This window comes from Chiloscyllium plagiosum, chromosome 23 (genome assembly GCF_004010195.1).
Source record: "Chiloscyllium plagiosum isolate BGI_BamShark_2017 chromosome 23, ASM401019v2, whole genome shotgun sequence".
In the NCBI taxonomy this organism is placed as follows: domain Eukaryota; kingdom Metazoa; phylum Chordata; class Chondrichthyes; order Orectolobiformes; family Hemiscylliidae; genus Chiloscyllium; species Chiloscyllium plagiosum.
The window spans coordinates 44687286-44701206 of record NC_057732.1 but is presented as its reverse complement, the minus strand read 5'-3'; the positions used below and the strand labels follow the sequence as shown (position 1 = coordinate 44701206).

Below are 13921 nucleotides of genomic sequence, written 5' to 3'. Positions count from 1 at the left end.
ACTTTATTGCTGGAACAGCACAGCAGGTCAGGCAGCATCCAGGGAACAGGAGATTCGACGTTTCGGGCACAGGCCCTTCCTCAGGAATCCTGAGGAAGGGCCTGTGCCCGAAACGTCGAATCTCCTGTTCCCTGGATGCTGCCTGACCTGCTGTGCTGTTCCAGCAATAAAGTTTCAACTTTGATCTCCAGCATCTGCAGACCTCACTTTCTCCTGTCCTACATACTTGTCAACAACAAATGACAATATGGTTAGGAAAAGTTCAAAGTATCTTGGGATGGCTAAGAGTCTCTGAAAATATTCTCTATTAATGGAAGCTCCATCATTTTGTCTAAAAATATTTAATCTAGTGCCAGACTTATAAAAGACGACAGAACGCTGCATTGGGGAGGTAATGACCTTAGTGGTACTATTGCTGGTCTGTTAATCCAGAGACCCGGATAATTTCTGGGGATCCAAATTTAAATTCTACCTCAGCAGATGGTGGCATTTGAAATCAATTAAAAAAAACTGGAATTAAGAGTCTAATGTTGATAGTCGGGGGAACCCATTTTGTTCACTAATGTCCTTTAGGGAAGTAAACTGCCATCCTTACCCAGGCTGGCCTGCGTGTGACTCCAGACCTACAGCAATGTGGTTGACTCTCAACTGCCCTTTGGCCAGTTAGGGATGGGCAATAAACGCTGGCCAAGCCAGTGGTGCCCTCATCCTGTGAATAAATGAAAAAAAAACTCGTTTTCACATTTCTAGCTTCTCTTCCTGGAAAAACCCAGCAGGTTCAGCAGTATCTGTGGAGCAAACGCAGAATTAACATTTTGGTTCACAACTTTCTTTAGAACTGATTGGAGGTAGAAAAAGGTTGGTATGTACGGTACAACCTTGATTATCCAAATGTCGATTATCCAAATTTTGGATAATCCGAAAAAGATCTCAAGGTCCTGTTAAAAATGGTATTAGGCAACTCAGCATTCAGTTAAACGGCATTATGGCATACATTGCTGGATGACAGAGAAATGTTCAGATAACTAGCGCTCATAAATTACCACTGATTGTTTACAATCAGATCGATTATCCAATCGATCAATTATCCGAACAAAATATGCCCCACCTGTCTTGTTTTATTAATCGAGGTTCTAATGTATGCTGAAGATGGGGCAGGGGTGGGGGATGGTGAGTGTGGAAGGAGTAATCAGTAGGTGCAGATGGAGCCCAGGGAGAGAAAAAACACAATTGGGCAGACAAAGGAGTGGGTAAAGGTCAGCTTGGGGGGGATTAATAGCTGCTAATGGGGACCATGACTCGCTGACAATGGGTGGTAAGTGGTAGCACTTCATGTGATGCCAAGACCTGGTGTGTGAGAGTTGGGGTAAGGACATGGGAGAAAGTTGTTGAACTCCATATTGAGTCCAGAAGGTTGTAGGGATCCCTAGTGGAAAATGAGATGCTGTTCTTCCAGCTTGTGCTGGGGCTTTACTGTGGCAAGCCCAAGACAGGGCTGATGGCCAGGTAACACGGTGTTGTGTTGAAAAGGAAGGCAAAAAGCTGAGGGTCACTTTTGCGGACAGAATGTAGATGTTCTGCAAAGTGGTTGCCTAGTCTGCAACCAGTTGGCAGTACACCTTTTCCTAGCTGCTGCTTGTTCTGATGATGGGTCACAGAACTTAAAACATTAACTCTGTTTCTCTTTCCACAGATGCTACCAGGCCTGCTGAGTTTCTCCAGCATTCTCTGTGTTTGTTTGACTCTGTCCATTGTTCGCATGGGAGATGGAGAAAATGGCATTACTTGTGTTTCAGCAACTAAGTGTCTCATATTGTTGACTCAGGCCAGGCAGTGAAAACAAGGAATACCCATTTTCATCAGTCCCTGATGAAAAATGGATATGCAATCTGGTTGTTTGGCCTTGCGGGAAGAAACACCAGTTATTTTACGGGACCCCTTCAAAGACCTGCCCAAAATATGGTAGAGGATGGAAATCTGAATAAATTATGGAACAGTTTTGGCTTGAATCTATGGAAAGTAAAAACCGCTCGGGGCAGGGCTTATGGAAGTGAGAGTGGAGGACAAGAGGATTTCTTTCTCCTTTCTCTTGCTTAAATCTCATAAATCTACAAACTTCCTCAGTTCTGACGAAGGGTTGTGGACTAACCACATTAACTCTGTTTCTCTTTCTGAAGCTGCTGCCAGAACTGCTGAGTGTTTCCAGTATTTTCTACTCTTTTAAAAACCCATCCATATTATTTGGCGGACTTTCAAATGTCTTGTCTGTAAATGCAGCTGTTTCAAGGAGGGAGCAGTAATATGCATTTGCCAATCTTGCACTCCCTTGTGAGCAAAAATGTCGATGTCATGACTTGTTCCAGGATACCGAGGTAGAGCTCCTTGTAGTTTCTTCCAGGGGAATGAACTGTGTGTTCCTGAGCTTAATCTGGTACTAAAGTTGCCAACAGAATGACAGACTGAAGTCAGTTAATGGTCATATTGCTACAACAGTGCTGACACTGAGTAAGAGAATGATTTACCATATTGCTTAATCTGTTGGAGGAGAAAGTGAGGTCTGCAGATGCTGGAGATCAGAGCTGAAAATGTGTTGCTGAAACAGCGCAGCAGGTCAGACAGCATCCAAGGAACAGGAGAATCGACGTTTCGGGCATAAGTCCTGAAGAAGGGCTTATGCCTGAAACGTCGATTCTCCTGTTCCTTGGATGCTGTCTGACCTGCTGCGCTGTTCCAGCAACACCTTTTCTGCTTAATCTGTTGTACTTGCTGTGGGAATTCCTCAATGCTGGAAGCTTAAATTAACATTCCCAGCCTTGAAGAGCATAGCATCTAATCTTGTCACCTGGGAAATAGTTTTTCTCATATTAAAGTTAACTTTTGTAGTAAACAATTTTCCTTTCTCAATGACTGTTTCAGGCTTCATTACAATTTGCTCTACACACTTTATTTAATGGAGAATCCAACCAACATCTGCAGAAAATCCATGAAGCATCTTTGTTCAATTCAAGACCTTGGCAGGTGAACTTTTGGTTAATTTTAAATAAGTCAAATTATATTCCCAGAAGATCTGTGAAATTTGGAAAAAGCTATTGCCTATGAAATGGATAAAGGGAATTTGGGAACATATGAGATTGGAACAGGAATAGGCCATTGGCACATCCACTTGGTATCTGTCTATTTGTTCTGGTGATGAGCTGGATTTACTTGCAGCTGTAATTGTTATTCTGAAGGACTCTTGTGTCACAGTGGTAGTGTCCCTGCCTCTGAGCCTGGGTTTGATTACCACCTAATTCAGAGATGTGCTGTCATATCCCTGGACAGGTTGATTTACAGAAAAAAATGCATTGGTGGTATCCCTACTTCAGGAACAAGACGCCTGGGTCCAAGTCCCACTTGCTCCACAGGTGTGTAATTAGAAATGTATTATTCTGATTCCGGTTTCTCTTCCATGTGTGAATCCAGTTACTTCCTGATTAAACTCTGGTTCCTCACTTGTGAAAGAATCTTGTCTTAATTCAATTACAACCTCTTAAATACCGCTTCTTGTAAACTTGGGCAATGGTGGATTTGATGGTTGTCACTGAGCTGAAGAAACGTAGTGGAGCTAGAATTCTCCTCCTGCTGTTGGTGTACATTGATTGTTCATCACCAGCATCTCTCTCATTCTTTCTCTCTCTCTCTCAAATCTTCTGCTGTCTGTTGTTGTGCTGTTTGTCATTATCCAGTACTCAATGAGAAGAAATTACCTCTGTCTCAATACTGGGAAAAGCTAAACCATTGAAATTAGCCTTCAATACAAACCCATCGCAGAACTATCTGGTATTCAAGCTTTCCTCGCTCTCTCTCTCTCTCCCTCAATGTTAAATCACAATGACAGTAAGCTGTAATGTTATTACTCTGATCTTAAGCACCTATCCTACTGCCCTCTACCAGGACCTGAAACAGCCATGCATTCATCAATAACTTAAAAGTTATTATTAGAATTTATTCAAAATGTGGGGTTAAAAGCAAGTAACATATCTTGTGCGTTTCACTTGATTATTTAAAAAATCCTCTCCAGTACAGGGACAACATTGATTTTCTTTTCTTTTCTTTTTTGTGAAAAAAGGCTTGATATACGCAACATAAAACTGTCTCCAGAACAGCAGCAAATACTGCGACAGGAATCTGCTCCGGGACTCGTGATTGAAATAAGAGGATTTGCAGGTTTGCTAAAAATCAGCAGGATAGCCTGCAGTGGGGTAGCTAATGTGAGAGGGTGGTGGTTTTCTTGTGTTTAAATCAATATCACCGATTCTCACCCATTTATGGAGAAGTGGATTTATAATATTAATATTACTGAACTAGTAACCCAGAATCCCACATTCTAATGTTGTGGGATCATGAGTTCAAATCCACCACGGCAAATGGTGAAATCTGAATTCAGTTAAATGAAAACAGAAGTTCAAAGCTAGCCTAATGGCAAGCATGTGACCACTGTTAATTATTATAAAAGCCCTTCTGGTTCACTAATGTCCTTTATGGAAGGAATCTGCCATCCTTGCCTGGTCTGACCTGACCTGACCTGACCTACACATGACTCCAGACCCACAGCAATGTGGCTGACTCTTAACTGTTCTCTGTAGTGGCCTGGCAAAGCATCTAAGTTCCAGGACAATTAGCGACGTGTAATAAATGTTGGCCCAACTTGTAATGCTCATGCCCCATGAATTTTATAAAAAAGACACCTTCTTACAATTCCTTTCCTTTGCCATTCCCTGAACCTTTTTCTTTTGCCTTTTTCTCATTTCTTTTTCCCCTCTCTTTCCTCATCCTCTTCTTTCTCTGCCCCCTTTGTCTTTGTCTTTCTCTTTGCTACTAATGTTGTCTCTTCTGGTACTCTGTTCTCCCCTCTATTTGCCTTCTGGGAATTTCCTCATGCTGTGATGATAAGGTGTGTTATGATTCATTTAAAGAATCCATGTTACAGGGGCAACATTCACTTTTACATCATTTGGAGCTATGATTAGTCTAATTTTACATTTAATTTATACTATTGTATTTTGTGTGTTACAAAAGGGGCATCATGGCTTTAGAGGTCTTGGGATTTCTTGGTGACAAGATGTCTAGAAATCAGTTTGTGATTATATGCATTTTAATGAAGTTTTACAATTTAAAAAGTAAGAGTAGTGAGGAATTCATTTGATGAAAATGTAGAGGAGGAAAAACTGTGTCCAGCTGCCTGACAACAGGAGTGTATTGACACACAGGGAGACGGCACAATCCAGCAAGTCAGTCTGTAGAGTAGAGGCTGAATTATTAAACACTCCATAAGAAATCCAGCAAAATCTGCTGACACTGAGTTTAGGGAATTTGTATTTGCTCTGAAATTAAAGTTAATAGTGAGGTTTTAGTTTGCCATTTATTTTAGGTCTTGAGGGGTGTTTTAGTTCTCTCTGGAAGAGATACTGCTGGCGAAAAACAGCATCTTTCTTGGCCATTGAGTCTTCGTGTGGGATAGAGACACTATGCACTTCACCATAAGACCTTCTCTCCTATTGTAGATCCCTTCTAGCTTTAGAATGTCCTCTGTCACTTAGCATGGCTGTGTGGCCAAATTTCGTCCTAACACCGTCGGCAAGTTTGTTGACGACACTGCCGTTCTAAACTGGATCTCAAACAATGATTAGACAGAATACAGCAAAGAGATCGAGTGCTTGGTGGCGAGGTGTAAAGATAACAATCTTTGCCTTAATGTCAGCAAAACTAAAGAGCTTTAGGAAGCAAGGTGGAGGGCACATCCCTACCCACATCAATGGAGCTGAGATGGCAATGGTCAAGAGTGTCAAGTTCCTAGGAGTGACAATTACCAACAATCTGTCCTGGACACCCACATTGATTCAATGGTCAAGAAGGCACAACAATGCCTCTACTTCCTCAGGTGGCTAAGGAAATGCAGCAACCCCAAAAGGACTCCCACCAACTTTGATAGATACACCATAGAAAGCATCTACTCGGATGCATTATAGGTTGATATGGCAACTGCTCTGTCCAGGGCTGTAAGAAACTATAGAGTTGTGAAAACAGCCCAGTCCATCACATAAGCCAGCCTTCCATCTTTGGACTCCATTGCCTCGGAAAAGCAGCCAACATCAAAAAAGACCCCTCCCACTCCAGTTATAATCTCTTCCAATCTCTTCCATAAGGAAGAAAATACATATGGACCAAAAAGTTCAAGAACAGCTTCTTCCCCGCTGTTATTAGATTTCTGACCGAATCTCTGAAATTTCAAATCTAATGTTGATCTTGCTTTTTGTGCACCTTCTCTGCAGCCGTAACTTGTATTTCTCGCTCTGTCTATCATCCCACGAACTTTGTGTATGATCTGCCTATACTTCACGCAAAAACAAAACTTTACTGTAATAAGGTACATGTGACAATAATAAACCAAATCAATTCAAATCAAACAACTGAAGCTTCACATTATTACCAGGATTAATCATGTGACGCTGATATTTTTGCTGTACATTCACAACTCCTTTTGATCCTATCATTTCAATACTTGGCAACACTTTTAAAAATGTTTATAAGTTATTGTGAATTCTTCTGAACAGCTTCCTCAGTGGTGATGAAGAAACAATGAACTCAATTATTATAACTGTGGAAATAACAATACAAGCGAAAGGAACTTCAGGAGACCAGTTTAAAACAAAAAATTCTGTCAAGGGAAAAAGCATTTCCTGAGACATTAACTCACTGTTCTACGGTTATATATTTCGGATTGGCCACCACTCAAGTCATGCAATCTTCCTGATTGGATAGTGAGCGTTGGTGGTCTGTTTGATTCCAATGACATTCCATTCTGAACCTTGAAACTGAAACGCTGTGGTGTATTTCTGGTAGGGGGCTGTGTGATTCCGTGGCTGGAAGTTTTGTTTTACTTTCTTATGTCTCTTCCATTTTGTCCAAGAGATGCTAACATCAGTGAATTTTGTTCCATCTGCAACGTGACTTAAGACCAGCTAATTTAACCTCTGTAAACCAATCCGCAGGGTTCGATATCATGTTATGTATTGGATTGTGGGTCCATTTTTTTCATAGGATTTGGAGGAACAAAGAATAACTTCAAATGCTTGGGATTTGAGGAAGAGTGTAATTACAGAAACTTGGAAAAGATGTAGAAACGTTTGGTGTCAAAGGGGTGAAGCTTTGATGTTTTCTCTAAGGATGGGAAATAATCAGTTTATTAGCCTAACTTGACAATCAATCTCTAAATATTTGAACAGCATGAAATCTTACAACTATAAATCTTGCACTGTAAGATATGGGATTCATACTAAGGAGCTGAGCCATATGGAGCAAAGAGCTGTCTAGAAATTGTAGAATGAGAACTGCAAATGAGCAGCCGATAGAGGGAGAGGAAATGTGTCAAGTTCTCACATTTGGTTTATTAAAGCTGGAAACCGAATTGCTGCGTTGCCAAGTATAGCTTTCCAGCCCAAGTTTGGTGAAAAGCTGGGCATTTTTACCATGCCAGATCCAGATCAAACTCTTATTATTTTAATTAATTTGATTATTTCTTCTCCTATTCAAGGTACAGGTAAAACTACTACGTTGATTGAATATGCACGGAGGAGATCTCACCTACGATTTTTGTACGTCATTTCCACTAAGCCAGTTCAAATGGAGACTAAACGCATTTTGCCCCCAAATGTGGAATGTACAACCATACATGCAATGGCCTATCAGCATATAGGCTACAAGTAAGTAGAAAGTGAGTTGAAAGCGGGTATGTGTCCAATTCCAATTTTCCACCCTTTTCAGAGAGGAATTTGTCTTCTGTTCCTGTAAGAGAATGATTCAAAATGTAACATTGTTGCTGTTAAATGCAAAGCATTTGCTCCATTTTGTAAGGCTATGCATTTACATTGAAAATGACCCATCAATAATTACCAAATACAATTAAAGTTACATCATTGTGTATCTTTCCATTGTGACACTTTCAGGCATCTATGTAATCCTTTATAATCTGTTCCTTCCAAACACTGCAATCCATGTTTATGACAGCGTCAGCAAAATTTCTGGGTAAATCTTAGTCCATCTCGGCTATTGGAGTTTTGTAATAAAAGGTCAACAAATGTAGTAAAGAGTTTTTGTTAATTTGTAGAGAAGGAAGTTCCTTAGATGGTGCAAACTGACTTATAGGAGCAAAGAATTTGCTTGGAGCCTGAGCCAATGCCGATCCAATGTGGACAGTTGGAGCCTTAGCCGATGCTGATCCAATGCGGATGATTGGAGCCTTAGCTGATGCTGATCCAATGTGAACAATTGGGACTTTAACCAACCCTGATTCAATGTGAACAATTGGAGCCTTAGCCAACGCTGATTCAATGCGGACAATTGGAGCCTTAGCCAACGCTGATTCAATGTGGACAATTGCTGTGACTGCTGCACCGGCCAGTTACAGGCCTAAATAGCAACCATGACCAACTTTGAAAACCGATTCAAACACGATGACAGGAAAATTGGTGAATTGTTGACAGTGAAGGGAATGGTCTCAGGCTACAGTCTGATATTTAACAACTGGTAAATTAGGCAGAGCATTGGCAGATGGATTCTAATTTGACAAGTGCTAGGTGATATGTCTTGGGAGGTCTAATAAGGGAAGGGCATAAAGGGTAGTCCCTAGGGTATACTAAGGAACAAAGAGACCTTGTTATACAAGTCCATAGATGCCTGAAAGTGTCATCAGGGGTAGACAGGGTGGGGAAGAAGACATGCAGGATATTGGCCTTCATTAGCCAGGGTGTAGAATATAGGAGCAAGAAAATCTTGTTACAACTTGATAAAACATTGGTTAGGCCACTGGAATATTGTGTGTAGTTCTGGTCACTACACTATTGGAAGGATGTGATTGCACTAGAGAGGGTGCAGAGGAGATCCACTAGGCTGTTGCCTGGGATGGAAAGTTCTCCATTACGAGGACAGTCTGGATAAGCTCGGTTTGTTTTCCTAGGAGCAGAGGAGGCTGAGGGATGATCTGATTGAGGTATAAACAATTGAGGGATCTAGACATTATAGATTGTAAGAATCTCTTCCCCATGGCAGACATGTCTAAGACCAGTGGACTTGAGGTGAGGAGCAAGCGGTTTAGAGGAGGCGTGAGAATGAATTGTTTTCATCCAGAGGGTGGTAGAAATATGGAATGGGCTGCCTGAGAGGATGATGGAGACATGCCCTCTAGCAACGTTCAAGGACATCTTGCCAAGCACTTAAAATACCAGGGTATAGTGGCCAAGGGTTCAAGTGCAGGTAAATGGGATTATTGTAGTTTGGTTTTTGTTGGTCAGCATAAACATGGTGGGCTGAAGGGCCTGTCTCTATACTGTATGGGTCTATAGCTACAGGAATTGGCCATTCAGCTCACTGAGCCTACATTGCCATTCAATATGTCTATGACTGATCATCCACCTCAGTACTGGTTTTGTCGCATACCTTTTGATCCCTTTAGTCCAGGAACAATATCTAACTCCTCCTTGAAAGCACTCAATGTTTTGGCCTCAACCACTTTCTGGGGCAGTGGATTCCACAGCCTTACCACTCTCTCGGTGAAGACATTTCCGTTCGTCTCATTCCTAAATGGCCTATCCTGTATCTTTAGACTTCTTCTATGTATTACACTATCAGTCCAGTGCATTTTTGATGGAGACCCATATTATTACAGGAGAATCTTTCAGGTGAGATGAATGAGATCACAATAGTGAGTGCCAAATGGCCTGTAGCATTATTCAAAGATGCGTTAAGGAGTTCTACCAATGACTAGACCAGTATCACCCAATGCCCACTCCTATCATTCAATCAATAAGGTCAAACTGATGAACAGTTTGTTGATTTACTTGGTATGGGTTGTGAAGCAATTTGGATATCCTGAGGATGTGCCAAGATGCTATCCAAAAGGAACCTGGCAGCTCTGAGAACCATTGCTTATGGAACTGGGAATAGTATGCTATTGCAATAAGTGGTGATCTAAGACAAGGTAGATGTTAAGGGACATTGTTTTGTTATTGCAGAATGCTCTTTCATCACCTGCATTTTGAATTTTTTTTTAATATTCACTTATTGGACATGGGCATCGCTGGTTGGGCCATCATTTATTGCCCGTCCCTAGCTGCCTTTGAGAAGGTGGGGGTGAGCTGCCTTCTTGAACTGCTGCAGTCAGTATGCTGTAGGTAGACCCACAGTGCCCTTAGGGAGGGAATTCCAGGGTTTTGACTCAGCGACAATGTAGGACCAACAATTGCATTTCTAAATTAGGATAGTGAATGTCTTGGAGGGGAACCTGCAGGTAGTGGTGTTCCCAAGTATTTGCTGCCCTTAACTTCCTAGATGGAGATAGTCATTGGTTTGGAAGGTGCTGTTTAAGGATCTTTGGTGAATTCCAGCAGTGGATCTTGTGGATGGTACTCACTGCTGCTACTGCGTGTTAGTGGTGGAGGGAATGAGTGTTTGTAAATGTGGGCTGCTTTGTTCTGGATGGTGTTAAGCTTCTTGAGTGTTATTGGAGATGCCCCCATACAGGCAGATGGAATGTGAAATTTGGTACCAAAATGGGGAAGCTCCTGTTATGCCTCACCTGGGGTAGTGTGCTGAAAATTGAGTCCTGCTATTCCCACAGTCATCACAAAAAACTAGAGGTTTTATGAAACTGCACAGACTTCCCCAACTTACTGGTCTTTTAGACCCAGGTTGACAGAAAACACAAACCAAGTTTCTGTACTTGACAATAATTATTATTTATAACAAATAAGATAGACTGTAGCTACAAGTAAACAATTATGAATCTATGGCATATAACGTGACTAGTTAGAACTCTGACACCCTTGTAAACGTACCCTGAACGCACATACAGACAGACTCAGACAGGAAAAAAAACATGCGTTTTATGGGCAAAGAGAGAGAGATGGGGCAGGTAGTTCAGTGGTTCATATACTCAGGCTTTGCTGAGATGATTTATTAGAATGCTGTTCCATGACCTTCCTTCTCCAGTTGTAGGAGGCATAGGTGGATGAATTCGTACGTGAATATCGGACTTATTGAGTATAAAACCAGAGCTAACAGCAAGTGATGAGCGGTTAAATAAATGGGCCTTCAGCCTTGGGATGTTCATTTTTACAGCAGTAAGAAATGCCCCACTCATCCCTCCAATGACTTCTCAATAATTAATCGCACCACAAGCTGTTCTGCTACCAGGGAGCCTCTTATACATTTGTTGGAATGCTTTTATCAATGATTGGCCATTACATCAGAGACCAATTAGCTATTTGTTGCTAGCCAAAGTTTCATTTGTATACACTTTGGCTCCAGCCTGCCTATAAGTAGAACTCCCTCCTCCGCTGGAATTAACAACTACGTAAACATCATTAACAATGATTGCCAAGTGACTTGATTTTAAAAAGTACAGCAATCCTTCACAAATCGTTGGCTTTTAAAAGTCCATTTCCCATTTCAGTGCAAAAGAATAAAAATATATAGTCTTTACACTAAAAGAAAAGGCAAAGTCACCATGGTCTTATCAGACCAGAGGGCTGGTCTCTCATTAGAGAGAGATGACTGGTCGTGGTTTAACCTGAGGGTTACTGAGCCTCAGCCAAGGTCAAATGTCAAGAAGGAGAGTCTTTCATGGAAACCCTAGTCGGTGCAAGAATTGGACCCATGCTGTTAGTATCGCTCTGCATCGCAAACCAGCTGTCCAACCAACTGAGCTAACCAACCCCCCTCTTTACACAATTCTCCAAATCAAAAGAATAAACCCCTATTTATTTACTTTGTGGTTGTCAGTGTTTCTCAGCTTTTTAGATGCTACTGAAGATTACTAGCCAGTGACTCCCATTGAAAGGTGTGTATGTTGAAGGGGACATTAGGAGATAAGAGAATTGGGATGGTTAAATAGCTCATCACTGATCACCATCTACATTTGCAAATGAATGGGCACTCTGGTGAAATGATGATGCTTTGAAACCATGCCTCTCAAACGCCAGGATCTTCAGGGGAGAAAACAAAAAGACCATAGAGGTTTTATTGGAATAATTGTTTTATTGATTTGAAGCTGTTTAAAAATGTTTTATGATAGTTGTAAAAAAGATTTAGTTGAAACCTTGACTTTTCCACTAGGTACCAGCGCAAGAGGAAGCTAATGGTTTATGATCTGCAGCCTTTTGCCATTTTTAAGCTTCCTGAAGCACGCGGCAGCTTTTTTAGAGCAAAGTTAATCTGTCAGAGCCTCTGCACATTCTTCTTATCTACGGATGAGACTGTCACCATATCACATTTACCAGAACACTATAAGGGCTTGTCTGGAGGTATGAGGCCAGTGAAACATCAAGCGAATCAGGTGACTCTACAAATTGTATCTAAAATATTTCTCTATTGTACTCTGTGTTTCTCCATATATACTGAATTTACTGAACCTTGCTGAGTTAAAGTTACAAGATGCCAAACACAATGGGCTGAATGGCCTCATTTTTGCTGCTGTCTTTTATGTGTTAGTTCTGGTGATGGCAGTCTCGCCTCTGAGTCAAAAGATCAAACATTCAAGCCCTACTGCAGAGAACTAAGCTCAGAAATCAAGAGTGACATTTCAGTCCATCACAGGAGTGTCGCACTGTAGAAGGTGTCCACTTTCAAATGAAGGTTGATGAAAAGCAGGAAAATCCCACTGTTTCATGGAAGAGTTCTCCCTGATTTCCTGATCCATATTTATCCTCAAAACAATGTAACTAAAACAGATTACCTGGCCATTACCTCATTGTTTGATTGTGGGATCTTGCTGTGTCTTAATTGATTGCTGTGTTTCATATGTTTACAATAGTGATCACTTCTGCAAAGTACTTAACTACTGCAAAGACTTCCAAAGGTCTCTGAATGTGGGTGCAAAATGTTTTCTTCTCCTTCCCTTGATTAGCTGTTTACAGGAATAAATTCGATGGACAATAAATGCAGGCTGCCTGGAGTTGTTCATGTCCTAAAAGTAAATCTTTATAGTGTACACAGCCAGGTCCAATCCTGTCCTTGGTCACTTGTACCAGACTACCCAACTGATTAGTTTCCTCCCTCTCTCTAACCCATTGATCCCAAAGTCAGTTGTACCTCCAATAGCACTTGCTGAGGTCAACTAAACCAGCACAAACCAGGTAGTGTACTTGAGAATTTCCTTCTAATTAGCATTCCCAGCCACAGTGAAACACCTACATTCAAGATTTGTATCGTAGTAACTTAGGAAATAGGAGCAAGAGTAGGCCATTTGCCCCTTCAAGCCTATTCTACCATTCAGTATGATCATGGTTGTTCATCCAACTCCATAACCTGTTCCTGCTTTTACCCCATACCTTATGATGCCTTTAGCTGAAGAAAGATCTAATTTCTCCTTGACAACATTCAGTGTTTTGGCCTCCACAGGCTCACCATTCTCTGGGTAAAGAAATTTCTCCTCATCTCAGTCTTAACTGGTTTACCCTGTATCTTTAGAGTGTGACGCCTGGTTCTGCAACTGTCCAGTCATCAGGAACGTCCTCCTTGCGTTCACCTTTTCTATACCTGTTAGAATGATATAGGTTTTGATGAGATTTCACACCCCCACCCCTCATTCTTCTAAACTCTAATGAATGTATTCAATACAATGAATGCTTACAAATTCTACTCAGTTACATTTAAAAGGAGAGCGATCCTGTTGTTTCTATGCATGCCCCGTTGCCTGTTTCAGAAGCTTTCTGTACTGTCGGTGTGTTGGATGGACTCCGTGAATTAGCCGGACTTTTACTCTGGTGCTTACCAGGTAGTGAAAAGCTTGTGTAGGTTTTTTCCACCCACCTTGTGTTAAAGATTTGTGGGCGGCACGGTGGCCCAGTGGTTAGCACTGCTGCCTCACAGCGCCTGTAGACCCGGG

The 13921-nt window shown here is 41.4% G+C and overlaps 1 protein-coding gene across 4 annotated transcripts in view; it reads left to right on the top strand.

Annotated features, from left to right (window-relative positions):
- Positions 1–13921, top strand: part of fbxo18 (F-box DNA helicase 1) — a 51876-nt gene that overhangs the window by 14227 nt on the left and 23728 nt on the right. For 3 of the 4 annotated variants that reach the window (XR_006315124.1, XM_043714059.1, XM_043714060.1), the window contains exons 7-10: positions 2917–3018; positions 4109–4206; positions 7574–7742; positions 12151–12370. Coding sequence is in view for 3 of the 4 variants with exons in the window: in XM_043714059.1 (XP_043569994.1) it covers positions 2917–3018; positions 4109–4206; positions 7574–7742; positions 12151–12370 (589 nt within the window). In the remaining variant the exon portion in view is untranslated. The remainder of the gene's footprint in view (positions 1–2916; positions 3019–4108; positions 4207–7573; positions 7743–12150; positions 12371–13921) is intronic. The other variant, XM_043714061.1, reaches the window with a different exon arrangement.